General features: G+C 40.1%; 2 protein-coding genes across 2 annotated transcripts; one reads left to right on the top strand and one right to left on the bottom strand.

Annotated features, from left to right (window-relative positions):
• The first annotated feature begins 32 nt into the window (after positions 1-32).
• Positions 33-5,111, top strand: RPL9 (ribosomal protein L9). The gene is made up of 8 exons (XM_062493460.1): positions 33-53; positions 367-413; positions 494-609; positions 1,412-1,507; positions 1,818-1,950; positions 3,357-3,437; positions 3,895-4,010; positions 5,004-5,111. Exons 2-7 carry the CDS (start codon positions 368-370, stop codon positions 3,999-4,001), a joined length of 579 nt encoding a protein of 192 aa, XP_062349444.1. The 5' UTR covers positions 33-53; position 367; the 3' UTR covers positions 4,002-4,010; positions 5,004-5,111.
• A 1,469-nt stretch (positions 5,112-6,580) lies between these two features.
• KLB (klotho beta) lies at positions 6,581-20,684 on the bottom strand. The gene is made up of 5 exons (XM_062493459.1): positions 19,947-20,684; positions 13,692-14,199; positions 11,138-11,406; positions 8,615-9,758; positions 6,581-6,942 (listed from the first exon to the last, which is right to left on the bottom strand). The coding sequence occupies exons 1-5, from the start codon at positions 20,682-20,684 to the stop codon at positions 6,581-6,583; spliced, it is 3,021 nt and encodes a 1,006-aa protein (XP_062349443.1).
• Positions 20,685-22,461: the final 1,777 nt, after the last annotated feature.

The raw sequence follows: 22,461 nt of genomic DNA, 5'->3' as shown, positions 1-22,461 counted from the left end.
ACAAGTACGCGATGACGTCATGCGCTGTCTCTTTTGGCACTGCGCGCTGCGAGGTGAGGTCGGGTGGCGGTGGCGGGTGCGCCCGGGAATACCGGGATAATCCGCGATCATCCACGGCGCACGGCCCTCTAGCGCCCCGTCCGCGCGGGGACAGCCCCCCATGGCGGCGCCGGGCCCCGCCGGCGCCTCCTGTTCCGCACCTCGCGCGAGAGGGCCCCGGGACGGTGCCTTACCGGCAAGGCCCCATTGAGGCCGCTGCGCTCTGGGCCCGGGCGGGGAGTGCCGGTGCGGGGAGCGGAGCGCGGGCGGGGGCCCTGCGAGCATAAGGCCGAGGGAGCCTCCAGCGTTTCTCGTTGTCTCCCGCAGGATGAAGACCATCCTCAGCAACCAGACCGTAGACATCCCCGAGCAAGGTCAGTCCGCGCCGCGTTCGGGAGGCGCCAGGCGGTGCCGCCCGCGCAGCCCGTAACGCGTGTCCGCCTTTGGTTCGCAGTGGGAGTTTCGCTGAAGGGCCGGACGGTCATTGTGAAGGGGCCCCGAGGAACCTTGCGGAGGGATTTTAACCACATCAATGTGGAGCTGTCCCTCCTGGGAAAGAAGCACAAGAAGGTGAGTGCTGGTCAGGCCGCTTCGATGCCCAGAGATAGAGGCGAGCTTTTCCGTTGGCGTAAAAAGTTTTCGGTGGTGTAGGAGAGTGGCCAAAAACGTTCAGCTGCGGGCGTGTCGTTTGCTAGGTTTTGTTTATTACTGTGGTTCCTCAGAGAGTTTGGTCTGATGGAGGCGTGGGACCTTCTCAGGCACTGTGGGAGTGAATTTGTTGATTGCATTCTTTCGTTGTGACAGTCAGTTACAGGGAAAAGGGTTGATCATGGTATGCTGTTCTACAAGCTGTTTCTTTTAGAGGCTAAAAACCAGTTTATTGGATTTTCAGAAGCTGGAAGCTACATTAGGAGAGCAGATACTCTATAAATAAATGCATGTATAAGAAAATATCAAGAGTGATTGATTTCAGCCCGTTTTACAGAGATCGAATGCTTCATTGAAACAGTGGATATACACACAGTGTTTCATTTAATTTGATCATGCATAGGAGGCAGACTTTAAAACAATATGCTTAGCAGTTGCTAATACCTCCTTTAGCTCGAGGTTCTTTATTTATCTACCCCAGCTCTTTTGAAGACTTGTTAGTGGCAACACCTGAAGAAAACCAACATTCGTCGCATGTCCGAGGGTTAGGTTTTAAAAGACAGGAGACAGGTGGGCCTTTAGTAGTCTGTCAAAGAAACAAAACAGTTCAGTGGTTTTGTTTGGTGGACTTTAGAAAACTTTGCTCCTCATTTGTCACAAAATTATTTTGTTGCTGGTTTTGAAGTGTAGCTGAAAGCTTTGTTAATGTGTTTTTTTAATGCAGCTGCGTGTTGACAAGTGGTGGGGTAACAGAAAGGAGCTGGCAACAGTTCGCACAATCTGCAGCCATGTACAGAATATGATCAAGGGGGTCACTCTGGTAAGTTGTGTTTGGAACCAGGATAACTGCTTCCCTTTTTGTTACTTGCAGTGAGAGCCTTTCACTTCATGGAGGGAGAGCGTTTAAGCATCCAAGATGCAGCTTCTTGCTCCTTTTTGTTTTTGTCTTGCCTTTGCTGTCAAGCAAGTTCTGCAGGTAGAGAAAAGCATGAATGTCTTTTGGGCTGTCCTGGCCTTTTTCAGAAGCTGTTGATACACCTTGGCTTTAGTTTCTCCTGTAAGCTTTATGTATGTGTTCTGCCTTTTGGGTGTGTTCTGCTTTCAGTATCTCTTTCAATCCTGTATCCCAGGGCTTTCGCTACAAGATGAGGTCGGTGTACGCTCACTTCCCAATCAATGTAGTCATACAGGACAATGGCTCACTTGTGGAGATCCGGAACTTCTTAGGAGAGAAGTACATTCGCAGAGTGCGGATGAGGCCAGGTGAGCATTTCTGGAGGTGTATTCTGCTGGTTTTAACTAGGCTTTCCAGGTTGTTGGCTTTATGCTCTGCCACTGAGAACGGGAGAAGATGAATAATTGTTGGAGCAACACGTCTTGTGCTTGTCTGAATTTATGTAAACATTCCCACTGTTTAGATTTATTATTAATAATGCCTCTGTAATTTATCTTTACTACCAAGAGCTAGCTAATAACCAGTTTGGAGTTAGCTACTGTAATACAAGGAGTCCAGGATTTACTGTAATCACTGAGATACCTTAACAGTGTTTATAGGTAGTAACCTGCAGGTGCTTAGTGTTAGATTTGTGTTTCTGTTTTAAAACATCATATATGATTTATTTTCATCCCACATCATAGTTTTGGTCTTTAAGGTGTTCTGGTTTGAATTTGCTGATTATATAGGAGCATGCACAATAAACTAAAATTACCATAATGTTAGCTGTTTTTACATCTTGCACACTTGGAGTTTCAGTAAAATGTCTAACAGAAAAGTAGGTACTTGATGGAGGTTGTTAAACTTCTGAAAGGAGGCAACAAAACAGAGTTCATAGTCTGTCATAAAGAGTTACATAGATCCAGTAGGAAAGACCTCCCTTATCCATTTATTTTTTTCTAATTCTACCTGGTGAGGGTATGGGCAAGGACATTTAATGTGACTGATGATGTTTTGGGATGACTTTAGAGGAATGTGTTAGACTTGTCCCAAAACACTTGTAGATAACATTTCAGATTTACAGGGTTTTTGATTTATTGTGGGATATTAAGGGTGGGTTTGATTATTGCATTTGATTTTTTTTTTAAACTCAGCATTTACTGTTTGTAAAGGGCTGGCTGAAAATCTGATACCTGCTGATTAAATAGATCAAACTGTAAAAACTTGTCTTACTCTCCTTACAAATTCAAGTTTCCTATTAGATTCTCAAATGCCATCATGTGTACTCCTTGTGAGTATTTGCAGCATTGCTAGTATAAAGACATGACATGACATGGGGCAGGTGGTTTTTAAAGGCTTTTGATTGGGGTGACTCTGGTTTTTGTCTTAATGAGCACAAGCCTGTGGGCAATGGCACCACCTGGCTGACATAGTTGTGCTGGCAAAAGCACTGGCTTCTACACAGTGTTGGTTGATGCTCTAATGTTACAATGGGTATGCAGGAGTATCACTTCAGTAGCTTTTACTCCACACCATGGCTTGCACTAATCTTTAAATTTTGAAACTGTGTGAGGGAGGAACAACCCTGGAATGGATTTGAGGGACTATTTAACGAAGTCATACAGGCAAATTATTGTCTTTAATACTAGTGTCTAGATATGTAAATTGGGATAAGACATTAATATGTGTTTCTTTAATACACTTAACACCTTCAACAGTGTTTGCTTTTCTATAGGTGTTACCTGCGCAGTATCTCAAGCCCAGAAGGATGAGCTGATCCTTGAAGGGAATGATATTGAGTTGGTCTCCAATTCAGGTTTGTGAAAGTAGATGTGTGGAAAATTATATGGCAACTTTTATCTGAAGATGCCAGCTTAGCAAACTCTTTACCTCAAACCCTGAGGTAAACAACAGCCCAGATTTTTTTTTTCCTGTAGTTACTGTAATTGCTTTTCATAATTCTTTACTCTGTTCTTAAGCTTAAAGATGTTTTACAAGTCTGCAGAACCTTCTTTGAGTAGTACCTACAGTCTTTTTGGTGCCAAGCTTTTCAGTTGCACATGTGTGTATTAATGAAGTGCCACTGTCCTGAGTTGCCAAAATGAGCTCAGTGAAGTGCATCCTATTTTCATTAGACCTTACAGGATTTAAAGTTGGTATTCCTGTCTCTAGATGACAGTCCTGTTTGTTAGTTGAAATACTAGAGTATAAAAAAGGCTACAAGTTGGCTTGGACCTTTTGGTTTTGTGCTAATGGTCTCACTTTGTCTGCAGCTGCCTTGATCCAGCAAGCCACCACAGTCAAGAACAAGGATATCAGGAAATTCTTGGATGGTATCTATGTCTCAGAGAAAGGAACAGTGCAGCAGGCAGATGAGTAAAACTCATAGGTAGGTATCATCTTAGTACACAATGTACATCTTCTCTGTAGAGATGGGGACTTGACAAGGTTTATCTGCTTCAACATGGCCATGGTTAAACAGGTTCCCAATGGATGAAATTGTCTTTGTAAAAGGTGTCATAAGGTGCATCATAAGACTTGAATTCTTGTCTTTCAACAGTAGTTTTCCATCTTTCAGAACTTGGCATTTTGCTACTGTATGGAGAAAACCTATCTCTCCAGTGCTGTTCTTTGCACTGTGAGTGCAAGCTGCAGTGCTGGCTGAGAACTTAAAATCGGCTGACCTGGCCTGACAGACTGGTTTACAGCTATTTACTGAAAAGGCCTTCAGACTAATGTTCCTTCTGGTTGGACACTGCCCTCACTAAAATAGTGCACAGTTCCCAGTTTATATATGAAGGTCTTGTGAGCAGTTAGTATGTAAATGCTGGTAAATAGGTCAGTTTAACAAGGACAATTGTTTACATTGTCTGTGGGCATTTTTAACTGAAGTTGAGTACAAGGATTTGGGGATAATGTGGGAATTTTGACTGCTAAAGGAATTCAATGCATTTCAGCTGTGTGTGGTTCCATACATAGTACAAAACACCTGTGCAGAATGAGACAGTCTAACTTACAAATAAATTGTATGCTGTGTGCCTTCAGAACCTAAGCTTGAGGCAGGATGTAGATGAAGTGAGTTTCATAAACTATTTTTTAAAATCATCCTCCAGATACCAAACATTTGCAGGCCTCAAAAAAACCCTCAGCTTTTGGGGCTGTTCTAAGTGACTTAGAGAGATGGAACAACTTAATACATTTGTTGAACGATTGAGCTGTTGTGTTTGAAGGCATCTTTAATCTTGTCTGTGTAAAATCAAGCTAATTCTTTGAGCTATTAAGTGTCTGTCTTGCATTAAAATCAGATAAATTAACATCAAATTGTTACAAACTTTCAGTTTCACATTTGTACTGCTAAAAGCTCTTAATGTTTTATTTACAGTTGTCTGGATCCTGATAGAAACTACCATGAGACATTATAGCAGCAATGCCGCCAGCTGGTACAAAATCTAAACACCACAACAGGTTTAATAAAATAAACCATATTTCATATCTTTGTTTTGCTGGTTTTTTGGCTTTTTTTGTTTGGGTTGGCTTTTTTAAAATTTTTATTAAAGAATTAAATGGTGATTGTGTGAACCTGATGGCTTTTGGAGAAGCATATTGCACACTGGGTCCACATTATACCAATGTGTTTTCAAACTATCAGACTTCATTCAGACTGTATGAATGTGCTCAGAGACTGGTAGGGCATGCTACCATGATTTTTCTGTGACAAAGTCATGAAGAGGCATTTTTGAGTCAGCATTAGGAAATAGTAAAAGCATTGTTCTCACAGGGGGGAGACCAGTGTTCTTTCACATCTTTTCTCAAGCCTCAGACTTGTGATGACAGAATCTGATGTAGATGAGGAACAAAACTGAAATCAGTAGAACTAGATTTGTAAAGCCATTCAAACTAAATACATAGAAGCAGAAGTCTGGAAATACTATGCTTTATTTTTATTCCTCAATTAAGAAAACAAAGGACTTGACCTCAGATCTCAAGAGTATTGCTGAGTTTCACAAGAAGTGATTCCTGTTATCTGGGGTACAGCTTTGTTTCCTCACTACTAACCTTACCATGTAGCAACATCTAACTGGGAGGTTATACTATTTCTATGCAGTAGTAAAAGCCACACTGTCACTTGCTCCATTCAGTTTGGAAGAAATACATAAAATACTGGGAATAGTGCAGAAACATACTTGGCAATAGGTTGGTTAAGTATCCCACACATGTTAAGAAATTCCAGAAATCTCCAGAAGATCCACTTGTGTAATGACAAGTGCAGTTTACATTCATCACTCTATGATGAGTGGGTTAATAGTTACTATTTAGATGTTCCCTGCTAGTAAAAATTGTTATGGCTGCCCCATTTTGGAGATGAAAAAAGTGACTGTATATGGTTTTGTCTCCAGTTATATTTGCTTAAAACTACCCAATCTGTAAGGGATATCTCTTGGTCAATAATGGAGTTAATTTGGTTTTGTTCTTTTAGGGGTATCTTCAGAAGCTGGCCTGGCACATTTCAATCCTGCTCTTATACTTAGTTGAAGGTTTGTGGGGTTTAATAAAACCTTGTAAATCCTAACAGCTACAGTTTCGTGCTCAACAACATAACATGAATACACATCACAAGACAACTTTATTAATACAAAAGTGCATATCAGTTCTCAAAAGTTGCTCTTTGCAAGTAAAGCTGTTTTAAATGTTATTCCGAGGCACAGGAGAGTCATAATTCTTTATTTTTTTTAAGTAGATGAAGTTGTCTTCTATATACAGTAGGTGGATAAAAGTCCTTTCACCAGAAAAAAAGTGCCATGGCTCTTCTTCCTGTGAATGTGATTACTTTGTTTTTGAATGAAATGCTTGGTGTGTGTGACTGGAGTGACTCAGTGCTTTTCCACAGTTGTCCGAGTAGCATTGTCCACTTGCAGAATGCAGCGAAGGATCTCACTGAAAGTGGGCTTGTGCCCCCTTTTAAAATGAGAGACAGATGCACTTGATGCTTTTTGCCTTAAAACGTTTCCTTCTTTTTCTTTTGTGAAAAAAAATTAAAGCTAAAAGCAAAATGAGGGTGGAGGAAAGGCAGCAGGCAAAGAATATTAATGGCTTCTTCTGAGAAATAAACAAGCAAAAGCTACACTGCTTTTTGTGGTTAGAGGAGCCACAGATTGAGTAGTCAGCAGGAAAGCCATTGTTGCTTATCAGGCTATTGTAAAATTTTATTGAAGGCTTTCCTTTGGAATCTGAAGTGAAAAATCCAAATCTGGGCTTAGATTTTTCTTCAGTCAGCTTAAATGCATAGTAGCCTTTAATCTTGACTTTGTCAATGTAGTAAGCTGAGAAAGAAAAGAAACCAAAACAGTGTTAATAAAACTTGTATTTCGAGTAAAACCTTCAGACTTTCTGGTAAGGAGTTCAGATTTCAAATTGTTATCAATTAAAAAAGTGTACTTATAAAATATTTACTGCTTCTAATACTCAGTTGTCTTACTCAGTGTCTTACTGTTTTTAAAAAATCCTTATTATGATTTGGGAATTTTTGGACCTACCTCATGAAAACTGGATTTGAACAGGGTTGGAGTTGGGAGTTTGTTTTCCTGGGAAAAGCCAGATACTCCTCTTAACTGAAGCCAGCTGCAATGACTCTGGAGCAGCTGCCCGTTGGTGCCATGAGAGCAGCTTTCCAAGAATTTCTGCCCTGCTCCAAACTCATCTGCTCATCCCTGCAGTATGCATGGCTCTGTTACACTGCTGCACCCAAGTGCTGGGTGAAAATCCTTAACAAATAGGCCTTGAAGTCCTGTGCAAGCAGTGAGCATAGTTGGGTGTGTGACCCAGATTAAGAAAATGTGAACTGGTGGGTCTTTTTGTGAGTGCTGTGAAGTGTCATACTCTCTGAAAATTAAAATAATATTATAATGAAATGCCCTTTCAACAGCTCTTTAATTTAATAACTTACTTCCTCTACTAATGTATTGTTTTTTCATTTGCGGTATGAAATTAGTGTGGAAAATAAATCAGCAGATGCTCATTAGTCCTGTAGTAACTGAGAAAGCTAAGCACTGGAAAGAGAACACTTTGTTTCTTGGTGTGTACAAGGCCATGCTTAGCCATGAGTAAGATTTGTGTCGTTTTTTATTAATTCCTGGAGAGGAGAAAGCAGGATACCTAGACTGTGTTTGATGTCAGTTGCCTCAGAAAAGCTTTTGAACCCCATGTCCTGATCAGGATCTCTAATGCTCACCAGCAGGGAGCAGTGAGGGCAGGGATGTATTGCACATCTCATTTTGCCTGTATGGTTCAGGTACCAAAGCCTTGCTGGTAGCCTGTATCTCACTGCTTTTATTTAATGATTGGATGGAAGAGGGAGGGGAAGGGTGAGGTCCCTGTAGCATTTCTAATACAATGAACTTTTGCTGAAGATCATTGCCTTTAATGTTTTTGTCCTCTACCTCCATAAGTCTTACTAGTTTTTCTCTAAAGTGAAGTACTAGATTTCCATATGCACCCAGGAGAAAACACAAGAACTAGAGTTGGACTCTCCCTTCAACAGCAGCTGGTGCTGCTGGTACCCTGCTGTATTTCTTCTGTATGTCCTTCCAGATCTCTGTGGACTTGATTGCACTTCTGTGTCCAATGACTAGTTCAGCAAGCAAGGAGGCTCTTGCCTTTCTTTGGAGAGTAGAAATTTTAATTGTCTCTTGAGAGTTGTGGGGCTGAAGTGCCATCTCCTAATAACTCTGCTGTATGTGCATGCCCAGAGAGTTTCTCACATGGAGAAGCTTCTTTAAGCTGGAGGCAGCTGTAGCTGCATTTTGTGCAAGGCACTTGATACCGTTCCTTTGTGTCTTAGCTGCCCTGAGTGTGACTGCAGAGTTGGGCCCCTCAGTGCTGCAGGTTCCTGCATCTGAACCAGGACTGGTCACTCTGTCCAGGGCAAGACTTAGCTGTGCCTGGGTCTGAGCCATGCAAATAGCTCCGGGGAACATGAATCTGTCACATACTTACCTTTTAAAACCTCTTGTATGTATTTGCCCAAGTAATAATTTCGAAGTTCATCTTTGTCTAAGGATGGGTCATCTATTCCATTTGCTGTGATGTAAATGTCAATGTCACCGTAAGTGTTCTTGATCCACCTGAGAACTTTGCGCATTCCCCAAGGCACCACCATCAAACGAGAAGGGGAGCTCAGGCAGGTGATATCCTGCAGAAATTGAATGTCACGATCAAAGTCATACTGGCTTCCATTCTGAGGTTCATGAATCACAAATCTGGTGGTGAAATGATTCAGTGCATAAAAGTCAGCTGCACCTTTGACAAGCTGTTTTTCCTCACTTGTGAAAGATGGCAACAAAGTGCGTGAGAGGCCTTTTCTATTTTTAAATGTGATGTAGTCCCTCATAGTAGCTGGGTAGTCCCCCGTCTTAAATATGGGATTGGCAAACCAACCTATTTCAAACTGAAGAAACCTGTTGGCAGCTTTTGAATGAGATTCAAAGAAGGGGTTGGCAGGCTCAGCCCAGTCTGAATGCAGGGACAGGGACACTTTGCCATACTGAGAGGGCCGGTACTGCTTGTCGTATATTCTCCAGGCCATGGCGTGTGCTATTAATAAATTATGTGCTGCCCGATAGGTGTCATTGCTGCTCCTGTTGTAGACACTGCTTAGCTGGTTAGGCTCATTTATTGTAATCCAAAGTTTAACCAAATCACCGAGTTCCCTAAAACATAAAGCTGCATAGTCTTGAAAAGCATAGGCAGTGGTTTGGTTCAACCATCCTCCTGTCTGCAACAAAGGACCCGGCAGGCCCAGGTAGGTGTGAGTTGGATAATACAAGGTGACCATGGATTGAACGTTGAGTTTCAGGACTTCACTAACCACACACCTGTAATACCTAAGAACTTGCCTGTTGACCACTGACAAATCTCCATTTGGTAAAATTAGTGACCAGTCAAGTGCAAATCTGTAATGGGTGACCTTCATTTTTTCCAGGAGATCCAGTTGCTTTTTAATACTGACAAAATCTGTGCACTGTGCTGGTCGGGTTTTTAGCTTTACCCCTTCAACTTTGTGCAGAAGCCCATCCCCTGTGACATTCCAGAGGTACAAGCTGGAATCACAGAACTGTGGTGAGGAAGCTGCTGATTCTGCCTGTGAAAATAAAAATATGTTAAATGGGTTTTAATTAAATGAACATAATACCTGCTTGTAGTCTGGTTTTCTGCCTGTGTTTAGATGTTGATGAGTGCTGGATGTCAGAACGTCCTGCTTAGATGCTCCAGGCGGGAAGAGGATAACCAACTCACCACTAGCTTATCATTCTGTTCCTTTCAGTTTGAAAAACATCAAAATTGCACTTTTTTCTATGCAATTACACATGGGCATTTGCCCTGCCACCAGCTCTCTTTGATGGAGCTCACTCTGGTCATGCATGCAGCAGTTCCCAGGCAGCTGCCCTGAAACCAAGTGGTGAGAACAAGCACCAGGGGTTGTACAAGGTGGGCACAGATAATTTTAGCACTGCTGCTGTGAGCAACTTCATGAAACTGAGGCATAGTAATCTGGCACAAACAGCTTGTAGCATTTAGTTACATATTTTCTATCTCCTACTAGTTGAAAAGGTTCTGAATAGCACATATTTTTTTATATTCCAATTTTAAAATGCTTTTTGTAGGTTTCAAAGTACAATATAGTGGAGTTTAAAATATTTAGATTGTTTTTTTAAAACAAAATGTATTTTTTGTGCTGCGTATTAACAAGATACATAGAAGCATAACTTTTTTTCCCCCTGTGGTTGTCAATGAATAGGTTAAATTAGGGGATTTTGTTGTTACTTTTTCAGGCTGATATTTGTCATGGCACGGTCTGTGTGCAATGACAAGAAGGGTATCCCAACACTGGCCATACATACAGTTAGCTTTACTAAGTTTAAAGCAGAAGCAAAATGAAGTATAAATAGGTCTTGTAGGAACCAATTTGGATAAAAGGTCGTACGATCTGTTTTCTAGTGTGAGCTCAGATGGTAAAACCTCAAGGTTGGTTATCTTCACCTGTGCTTTGTGTCTTTTTAAAGAATGACTTCTTATCCACTTGTCTAAATGGTGCTTAGAGCCAGGCCAGAGCCAGGCCTAACCCAGGAATGTGTTTCTGCTGTAGACAAGACCTGGAGCCTGCAGGTTGCTCTCCTGTCGCCAGCATAATCACCTTGTCCCTGCCCTTTGTCATTCTCTCCATAAGGCCATCACAAGCATCCCCATGGCCACACTGCATACTGGATTTGGAAACCCCTAGTTGAAAAATAACCCAGTAACAATTGGTTGGATCAACTTCTTGGTCTGAGATTTCCTCACCTGATCTGCCACATGGAGACGGGAGCAGAGGGAGGGCTGCACCTGAAGGGCTCCTGCAGCAGGGTCTATTGGCAATGTGCATTGGAATTCTTGAATGCAAGGCACCCTATACAGCCATTTGTTCACAAAGCTGAAGTTGCTGATATGTTTCCAGTGATCCTTTTAATATTTTGTGCTTACCTTGAGAACAGACTCGGTGATACCCCAGGAGAAGTCACAGGAGAACTGCGCTTGCAAGTCTGGGGTAGAATCCTTCAGGAGGAAGCCATTTTCTTGTATGATTTGTTTATAATAAAGAGCAGATGACTTGGGAATCCTTTCCTTTTTTTTGCTTTTGACATCTACATAAAATAATCCACGCCTGATATTGTAGGCATGTTGCCATTCAAAGCCATCAAGGAGGGACCAGGCTGTGTAACCAAACACATCTATGTTGTCGTATTTAATAGCTGCATAAAAAAAGGTAACATCCATGAGTCTTGTGTTTAGTACTCTAATATACATAAGGGATATTTATGAGAAGGGGCTATTTACTTTGAAAATCTTGAGTGTCTTCTCAACATTTGTAGGGTTATTGACCCACTGTAATTCATTGCAAAACTGACATATACATATCTATCTTAAATCTTTATTTACTTAAAAAAAAGGTGTCACTAATTCCTTAAGAAATTAAATTTCTGTAGGATGCTTTATTTCTGCTCTGAGCAAACAAGAAATATTATATCACATCCAGGTTTGAAGTTGCACTTGACAATTTGCTAGCAAAATAATACCAGTAAAATTAGAGAATCATGAGTAAAAATAAAGGGAGCAACAGTTGATCTGGTTTGTAACTTTGTCATGAAACTAAAACTCTCTTTCTGTCTTTGACAGATGTCTGCAAGCTCAAACATTTGTGAATGTCTACTCAGCTTGTAAATGGAAAAATTTATTTTGTTGGCATGGGACTGTTAATGACTTTAGAGAAGTTGGGTTAGCCAACCTAGAGACTGGTTTAGTTACATAATGGGTGCATGCTGATTTCTTCAGGCAATCACAATGTCCCTCTTATGAAGGAGTCTGGAAATGATCTTTTACATATAATACATGAGAAGCACAACTGCTTTCTCAGACATGGAACCTGATTTTTCAGGGAGGGCAGCAGAGCCTGCAAATAAGCTTCTCAGCAGACACCAGCTAACCACAATGTTTTTTACCCGTGCAGGCTTGTGCCAGCTGGCAGACTGGAAGAAAAAGTCCAAACTCCACGGTCAGTCATGTTCAGTGCCTGTTGCCAGCTTTAAGCTGGAAATAACACAAGATAACTCTTCACATTAACCTTATAAGAGCTGGAATACCCAAGACAGAGCAGTGACCAAGTAGGGTTGCTGAGGATTTTGATGCAGACAGGTGCATAAGCCATATTTTACCTGTAGTCCACCACAGCAGTAAGCCAAGGAATAAAAATGAAGTTTTCTGGTCTATTCTTTCCCAGTATTGTTTAGCCTTAATTTTCTCAGGACATTTCATTTTGCATCATTTTGTATTTCCACTGAACTTCATTACCCTAGTCACACCAGGCTGCAACTTAAGCAGAAAGCAGTTTTGCATAGTGCATGTATTGATGCAGCAGAGTTCCAAGGTACCCAGCAGCATGGGCATAGTCTGTGGATGTTTTCCTTGTTGCCAGATGAAATCAGAAACCCCAAGAGCTTGCAATGTGAGTATATGAGAAGCTGATAGACAAGGCCAGAATACTGGAAAGGAGGCAAGGAAATGTAACAAAGCAATACAATGGCATGTATTTTCAGAGAAAGCAACTTCTAAATTAGGAAAACCGTGGGAGAAAGTACAAAAATGTCTGAAAATAACCACTGCAACATGCAGAGGCAGAGAATGATGTAGAGGATAAAGAGATAAGCTAGAATGGCCTTGCAAGTAAAGATGAGTACTTGATGTCCGCAAAGAGGAAGGTTGAACAAATGGGAGCAGACATCTAGGGACAGAGTAAGTGACAACTGTTTTTAGAACTGAAAGAAGTGAAAACTTTTAGTTTTTAGTTTGTAGAAACATACTGAATAGTTGAGGTAAGTTTAATTGTCAGAGCAAAAGATGCTGTGGTACTTGAGATGGTGCATACTGAGATTTTGTGGCCATTTAAATGGGTTGAGGAAAAAAGTACTGTTTTACATATACTTTATGGTAAAGAAAAAATGTTTGGTGATAGGTAGAGATCTGGTGGATCAGAGTAAGAATATACTTTTAGCATTGTCTGCAGGGGCAGTGAAAGGACAGGGCAGAAACAGGTCAGGATCTAGAGTGAGGATGAGAAAAGCCTCCTGAAAAACAAGGGGAAGGTTTGGGGCAGAAACCAGGGGCTGAAGGTAGGAAAGGTCAGGAGTTAACTAAGCTCCCTGTGTCATCAGAGGTGATGTTCACAGAAGAAGATCTCAAGGCTTTTTTGTCCCTACTGTAGATGGAGTCTTGCAGTCCTGCAGGAATAATAGTTTCAGTATGGAAACCCTAACCTAATGCAGATGTTGGACTTTAGCTTTCTGGGACAGGGTTTTTTCTGTTTGTATAACACCTAGCACCAGGAGATCCTGATCCATGACTATACTCATGCAATATAAATAATTAATGATTAACTTTGTTGCCATTATCTTTTTAAAGAAGATTAAATTATTACAGAGCTAAATATCAAATTATCAAAAGTGCTCTCTGAAAAAATCCAACAAGTAATTTCTGTACAAACCTTGTAAAACCTTATTAATGAAGTTTTTCATCATGTAGATGGCTGTTGTGTCATCTGTTTTCACATGGCTGTCAGTGAACCAGCCATTCTCTGCAATCAAGATTCGAGGACTGTTGTATTCCAATTTAATCCAGTTCAGTACTTCCCTCAAATTGAGTGACAAATTTTGTCCCATTTTTGGTAGAGTGTTTGGAGGTTTAAAGTTACTAGGACCAAAGGAAAATGCAAAGAAGTCAGCCGTTCCCTTTACGTAGTTTTTTTCATCTTCAGTAAAGTGTGGCAAAAACAAGAATTCATTTTTCAGTTCTTCTGGATAATCCCCATCCCCATGGATAGGTTTAGCAAACCACCCGAGTACTCTCTCCAGAGACTTCTGACATTTAGAAATGTCCGACTCATCTTCCAATTTGTTAGGTTCGATCCAGTGGGATCCCAAGACTATGGATATCATCCCCTTCTGAAAGGGTTCAAAGTGTTCTTTGTAGGTATGCCAAACTTTTGCATGAGCCTGATGAGAGAAAAATAGTATTAAATTGTAACTCTAGTAAGTCCCTTTGTGCCTTGGCAGCTCGAGAGGCAGGTAGCTCCATCTGAGTCACTGCAGGCTTATACAGACGTATCAGTTAAGGCACATGAATTACCCTGCACAGCTGAATGGGCAATCACTGTTACCCTGCAAGGTTCCTTGGGATGAGGGCAATACTCAGTAACTCGTGTGCTGTTCCTATGACACGTTAGGGCTGTGGCTTTTTTCCTTTTAACATACGTCTAAATTTCAGGAGAGATCTCAGCAGGGATGAGAATAGCTGTTACGCAGACACTTTGGAACTGCTCTAACAGTGGGATTTGAACTCTGTGATCTAGCCAGTTCCACCTGAGTCTTTCTCTGTCAAACAGTGATTCCTGATACAGGTAACATTTCAAACCATCTTTACAATTATTCCATCAATTATGCATCTCATATGTTATTTCATTTGTCAGTGGTGACTCTGCTACTAACTGCTCTGTGCTCCGGGGGTTACCTGGGCTTACTCTGATCAAACCACCACATCCACCCCATCCCTCTTCTTGGGATTTAGTGGTTTTATTTTCGCCTAGTCATAAGAGCAAGTATTCCAAGTTTTGAGATTTGAACAATCCCTAAATGTAAAAACTTGGGTAAAGGACCCAGCTGTGAAAGTTTGAAGCCAAATGGCAACTTCGGCAGTTCTGAGTGAGAATTTTGTTCAGGATTTTAGTTAATTTCTTCTTTGAAGTGGCCACTGCACTGTTTCACATCTTAATACCGCTTTTCGATTATCATAATGTTTTAGAAAATGTAGCATTATCACACATCACATTATTAATTACTTAAATAAGGGCATACAGCAGAAAAAACAGAAATACAAAACCAGAAATACATGGGAGACTGAGGAACCACTAGCATTGTCAAAGTCCTCTAAGGAAACAGGACAGGTAGGTCAGAGAAGAGTGACTCCGGACTGCAGTGTGAATCACATTGGGTGATCTGACACCTGACATGGGAGGGAAGCTGACCTCTCCCAGCTGAAGAGTTGTCAAGTAACTCAGAGTTTACCTTATGCCTGTAGTGTGGCTTTATACTCTTAAGCTGGAAAGAAAATAACAGTTTGCACCCAGAAAAAAACATTAGGAGCATTGTGAAACACTCAGTGCTGAGTAAGATTGCCATCATTACTAAGTCAAACAGCATTGCTTACCTTTGACGATAATTTCAGTTAATTTACCTAGAGACACACAGCCTTGACAGTTTAAAAGATCTCCAAAAGGCCTTATGTCAGGTAGGTATTTGTTTAAGCTGGGGAGTACCAAAGAATTACAGTTTGTGAAATTTTGTGTATCAGTTGTTTATGGTTTCTAAGGTCATGCTCGTAACATTTGTTCAAGGTTTGTCTTTGAAAATACTGATAAAAGTGGCACTAACCTTTGAAATGCATGTTCTGCAGCTGAAGAGGGAAGCCAGCAAAAATGGATTCATGAGGCAAATTGTAAGATAGATTTAAAGTACTATAAAATGGATTTCTCAGCAGCCTCATCAGAAAATTTAAGTGGCCAGTGCCATCTCCTCAGTTGCCCTCACTGTCCTCTCCTGAAAGTCCTTCCAGCCTGGGGTGGCTGCTGGGGCCAGGCTACCTCTGTGCTCTGCCTCTAGTGTTTTCTCACCTGGTTTGTACGCTTTTTCTCCAGACACAGCCCACAAACACCACTGTTGAACAAGAGGCATATGGTAGCATTGGCTTAACAAGAAAGCCCCCACTGCACTCAGCTGTAAAATTGCCAGTGCCAAGTACCATGACAATAGCACCAGGTAAATCATAGCAATCACACTTTTCTAGGTGAAGTGGAGAAAGATGGCTTTGCCAGAAAAAATAACTAATTAGAATATGATACTGACATGTAGAAGCCAGTCAGGGATAACTCATAATCATCCACATCGTCAGGAGATGATTAGAAGAAAATAAAGTTACTATTAAAAATAATGTGTACAGTAGAGAGTACAGCCACAGGTATAATTCTAGAGGAGTAGACCTCAAATATAAATAAGTACATTTAATATGAGTTAAGATAGAATCCTCATATACAAATTTGTATGTGTCACTGATGACTTAATTCTGAGGATTAAATCTTACTGTAAAAAGATTGCCATTGTCTGTAGTAAGGGTTTAATTTGCTTGCTTATAATTCTGTTTTGGGTTGTTAATTTTCTGTAAAAAAACTTAACATTCTCAGATAGAAGGTGTTTGCTAAATACAAACTATGGTTGATGGAATTAGCTGATTTATATAATTTGTTTTTTTAAGACCAGATATGAAACAAGCATCAATTTCAAAGCTGTATCATACATCAAATTGGGTATTTTTCAGTAAGTCTTGACTAATCTTTTTTCAGTTAGAATTTAATCCCTAATCTTTCATTCTCCTTGTTAGAGCAAGGACAAATGTCAAGGCTAAATACACAGTTAAAGTAGGATCAATACTGGGTATTTATTGTAGATATGTATGACTCATTAATTTCAGCATATTTTCCTGTTGTTAATGTAGAGAATTTTCCTTAGTCTTAAAAGTCACAGAGAGTGCTATGTCAGTTAGTACTAACCCTGTGAAAAGGCTAGAAAAGTCAGCTTAATAAACTGAAGACTATTGTTCTATTATCTTTTTGAAAGATTCTCATACTCCTTCAAATTCTGATCCTGTAATTTAACATATGTGTATGCAAAGAGCTTTCAATAGAAAGGGCAATACTTCAAAATTCTTAAGATACTTTAGTCAAGCAATTTTTCTTTGAACAGCAAGAGTATAGAAAACAATGTTAGGGGTATTTGGAGTTATTTTAGTGTACTGGAAATCAAGAACACTTAGGAAAACTAAAATTGAAAAAAATGCTAATAAAATTATTTGGGCTTTTTGTTTACTTGTTTGGTGTTTAAACCATGAAGAACTAGAATATAGAGTCTGATGATGATGTTACACTTCAGAAGAAGGGCAGGGGTGTGTGGCTTATTTGGAGAGTGTATTTCTGTTTAAGGCCTTTTTGATTTCTGGTAAAGATGCCCCATAGTCAGTAGAACTAAAGCAGAACTAAACCCTTTCTTTTGCAAACTGAATCTCAATCCTTCTGAGGGATTGCCTACATCTTGAGAGGGTGTTATGAAGGACTGAGGCTTTACTATCAAATTTGTTGTATGTTAACTGTTCTGCATTTCGGTTGTGTTTTCCCTAACAATTACCAAGAAATCTAAGAAAGCTAACCTGAAAATAACAAGTCCTCAAAAAACTCTCAGTCAGTGCTGAATTTTACACAATCACTGATAGCTATTACTATTTGAAAAATCTTTTAGCAAAAACATTTACAAGCATAGATGATTCTGATGTCCACCCTAGAACTATACTTGAGGGAGACAGGTTTCCCTTCTCCTGTAAGAAATACCAGGTGCTGATGTGGTTTAATCTTTCTGCATCCTGAGGAAAGGAGTCCCCTTTAGGGAAAGGAAGGAAGTGTCTGGTAGGACATAGAGGTAATAATTATTTCCCGTTCATGAAGTAGAAATTTGTTTATAAGGAGAATGAATTATAGCGCTTTCCTAGGGCACACTCATCCACAGATCCGAAAGCCAGCAGTGTCCATGCAGAGATCCTGGCACAGTGAGATCTATCAAAAAGCCAGGAGTAATGCAGCTGGGCACAGAAAAGAAGCTGATCTGCAATGGACCTATAAGGACACACCAGGCTTGAAAGTGAATTTATTACTTTTTCCATGTATGTGATGAAGACATTTTTGGTTTGCAGTGGGAAATCAGAAGGCAGGCATAATGCAAGGTCTGAGAAACAGAACAGTATATACCAGTCATTAAATAAACACCCATGTGAAATCTCTTTAAAGAGAGAATCTTGTAACTTTTCTTGACTCTCAAAGGAGAGATATTTCACAACATATGAATCTTGATTGTGCATCAGTACATTCTATTAATAATGTATTGTTAACAATGCAAAATGAACCAAACAAACTCACACAAAAATCTTTGAGAAAGACTCTGGCTAGTTGGCTTGGAACATATGTACTAACTGTGACTTCTGTGGAATGGCTGGCTGGCATTACAGTTTATGAAGAGAAATAAATAATTACATCTAAAGATAAGAAGAATTGACCCATATTGACTGGTACCTCAAGAGTTTCCATGCCATTTCTAACCCCAACCAGAAAACTCCAGCTTCTCAAATACTTTTCTACAAATCTGAGATTTTTCACTGATCTCAAATCTAAAATATTCAGAAATTTTACAGCGGTACAGGAGAGAACTGCTAATACTTTAAGTAATGTTGATGGGGTTGTAAGAAGGGTACTACAGAAAAATAATTTCTGCCCAAGGATAATAAAACAGTAGTTAAAGGATTGTGTGCTGCTCAAAGTCTCCTTAACTCTTTCAACCAAGTGATTTATTTTATACTCTAGAACAAGAAGCAACTATCAAATCAAGTCTGAGAGACAAATAATATTGACTAAGAGAATTAGGTCAGTAATTTGTGTGTCAGACTCAGCTGGGCTTGGCTTCCTGGAAAACCCAATTGATTCTTTGGCAGAGGAGTATTGCTCCCTGTGTGTGGTGTGCTGCTTACATGGATTTTCCAGAAAGTGCAGAGACTGCCTAGTTGGTACTTCACATTTGATTGTGACACTCAGAAATGAAGGCAAGACATACTGCAGACTTACACGGTATCTTTTACATGCATTATATAAAACAGCACTTGAAAACAAAATAATTATTTGGCATCAGTTTTCTCTGAGAGTCTTCACAAATATTTACAGTTAAATCATTCTGCTAAGTCTGAAATCAAAACAGTTTGTGACTCAGGATGCTTGACAACTTTTCTGTGTGTAAAACTTCTATTGACTGCAGTGTGACCTTTTTGAAAAATGATGTTCTGAAGGTTCCAGGCAGAAGCAAATACAAGAATTTATCAGTTACAGAATATTTTAACTACTCTGGCAAATAATTTTTCCCACATGCATACTTCTTTCTGTAGGATAAACTTATTCAGATTTAGCTGTTAATTACATGTATAATGTATGGCAAGTTGTAGAAAAATTCTCTTTGTGACAGTTCAGAATAGTCTCAGCAGAGGGAATTATACTGGCTGCAGAGATGGGATAGTGACCTGCTCTGTAAAGTACTTTGAACACGGCAGATGCAAAAAATACTGTACATCATGGCACTAATTTGAAACTCTCAAGTACTGAACAGGACATTTGTTTTCTTCTAAACCCAAGAAGAGCCAACCTTACTGGTTTAAAAGCAAACATTTTGCAATGTGATCTTACTAAGCTAGAACCAATTATACTTACATATACATACTCTATGCCAGTAAAATTGATTCAACATGCAAATACAAATGAATTTCCTTTTAAACTAATAGAATAGTCATTTCAGTATGGCCAAATCTGTTCAACTAAATGTAAAAAACTAAGAATGCTCTTTAATAGTTAGAATTTGTATGCAAAAGCTAATTTAAATAAAATAATTAACAAGCACTTTAAAACAAATAATTACTGAGTCAGCTGTTCTGACAAGCAATAAGATCAAAATGAGGATTAACAGAAAGACTGCCTTAGCTAAAGGCTGTTTCTTGGTGCTTTCACAGTAGGTGACTTTTTTTAAAAGAACAGTGATCACAGGACCAATTCCCCTGTTATTTCCCACAGCAATGCAAGATCAATTTGTAAAACCTTATTATACTGTACCTTAATTAAATTGTGTCCCACTGAGTAGACAGTTCTTATTTTCCCTCTCTCTCCTGGAGCATGAATACCTGTGCCATATCCATGCCAAGCAATTAAATATGGATTGTGTATTGTAATCCAGTACTTAACACGATCCCCAAAGGTCTGGAAGCAAAACGTGGCATAGTCATTGAAGATGTCAATCATTGATTCATTTTTCCATCCCCCGTATTTTTCCTGCAGCTTCAAGGGCAGGTCCCAGTGGTACAGTGTAACCACGGGGTCAATATTTCTGTGTAGTAGAGAGTCAATAAGGGTGTTATAATACCGAAGTCCTTTTTCATTGGGAGCTGCTACCACTCCAGTGGGGAAAAGCCTTGGCCATGAAATTGAAAACTGGTAAAAAGTAACTCCCAAAAAATCCAGAGCAGACAAATCTTTGTCCAACAAGATATAGCTGTCACTGGAGGTGCCTGTGCTGTCAGCATCCCTGAACTCCGAGTGGGTGAAGTGGTCCCAGATGGAGGAGCCTTTCCCATCCTTCCTCCAGCTGCCTTCCACCTGGAAAGCTCCTGTCCCTACACCCCAGAGAAACTCTTTGGGGAAAGTGTCGTATAAAAACATCTGTGTTTCACTCACAGGGCTGAAGTGAGAGTCCTTTTTCCACACAGATCTTCCCTCTCCAGCAAGCCCAGTAACTATCCTTATGAAAAATAATGTCCAAAAAGCAACAATCTTCTCCAGTTGTTGGCCACACATTCTGCCAGTTTACAGTGCCAGTGTTAAAAAATAGATTTCTTGTACTGATGTTGAAAAGATTCCATTCTTTTGCTGGAGTCCACGCCGTGCAGACTGTCTTCATTTGCCACAAGCTGCTGGAGTGTCTTATCAAAGCTTCACTAAAAGCTTGTGATTGTAAAAGTCCTGTCAATGATTAGCCTGAACTGTGAGATGTAGAACAGGTCAGAGAACGATGTAATTTATAGGGAGGTGGCCTCTGTATGACCACTGAGACACCTACCTGGCTTCTTACTGCAGGCTGCCTGAAAAACAGAAATTCTAGGAACTGATTTATCATCATTTAAAGGTCAGTCATTCTGGCAAGATAAAATAGGTGACAGAGGGTCTAGAAGCTATCACATCCTTTATTTCTTCTGGAGCTGTATTTCGAGGAAATATTAATTCAATTCACACTACATAATCACCAATTTAAAGGAGATTTATCCTATCTGTGTAATTGGATGGCTGGAAGGGCAGTGGATGATTCCTCAGTCCTACCCTGCTCAACCAACCTACTTGTGCTGAAAAACTCTTCTGGACTTGATTTTGTTGTGAACAAGAGATATACACACATCCAGCTAACTACATAAAATCACAAAGCAAGTCAATATTTCTTTCAAACACACGCAACCATTTATCTATCCTATATAAAAGTGTTCTATACAGCACTACACACAGCAGCAGTACAAAATCAAGAGGGGACTGTTCCAGTCTTTACACAATTTTCCTAGATTTCTTCAAATAAACACAATTAGCAAAGATAATTAGCCCTGGAAGATGGTGTTTCTGTATTGATTAATTTAACAATTCATATACACAGCTGGAGCGTCAGTATAGCAAATATTTATAGAGCAAATTTGCAGTGACTGATCTACATTTCTCAGCCGAGATCCTACCACACACAGGCAGCTTGGGAACAAGAGGAGCAGACAGGGATTGCACAAAGTTGGTTTACAGTACACAGTGACATGTTCCTTTTTTTGTTCTGTGGAACTGCATTTAAAATGTGTTTGCTAGTTATTACACAGACACGTGTAAGGTGCAGCAGAGACTGGGGCTCGCAGATGCTTGGTCTGTATAAGGTTATGAACTGTACTTCTTATCATTGACATGACTGGGAGCATGCTGTAATCATGGTTTGAAAGTGTTACAATGTTTCAAGCCTCTGTGAATCCCGTTTCTTACTGCTTGGTCATATATAACTGTTTGTTTCATTAAACTGTTTAATGAAATTAAAGAGGAAGCAGTTTAACTGATGGGAATCATGTAATGACTTGAATTTGGAAGGAGGATTTCATTACCTGAGAAAAGGGAAATACTGTGACTGTTGTTAATTTGGAAAGCAAACAGCACAGAAGAGTGAGATGTGATCAGGGGCTATTGAGAAGTGAGGGTGTGAAAGGAAGGGAAGAGAATTAATGATTCCAGTGGCTCAAGTGGCAGAGGCAGGACGGGCTCCAACCCTGATGCTGTATGAGGACATCATACAGTATGATGCTGCACAGTGGGATTTCCTGCCTCTGTCCACGCACCTGATCAATCTGGTTTCAAAATGAATCGAGACTGGGAGAAGCAGGGCACTTGCTGATACAGATTCAGTACTGAGGAAATCTAATGATTCTTACTTATCAGTTTTCCTTTTCTTCTTTGCCTTTACCACGGCATGTGATTCAAATGAAGAAAACAATTTTTCCCTTGACTCTTGAAGATGTATCTCCTTGTTTTGGGGTTTGGCTTGAAAATCCAGGGTTTGATC

Source organism: Cinclus cinclus, chromosome 5 (assembly GCF_963662255.1).
Source record: "Cinclus cinclus chromosome 5, bCinCin1.1, whole genome shotgun sequence".
In the NCBI taxonomy this organism is placed as follows: Eukaryota; Metazoa; Chordata; class Aves; order Passeriformes; family Cinclidae; genus Cinclus; species Cinclus cinclus.
The sequence above is the reverse complement of the archived record's forward strand: the minus strand, read 5'-3'. Positions and strand labels throughout refer to the sequence as shown.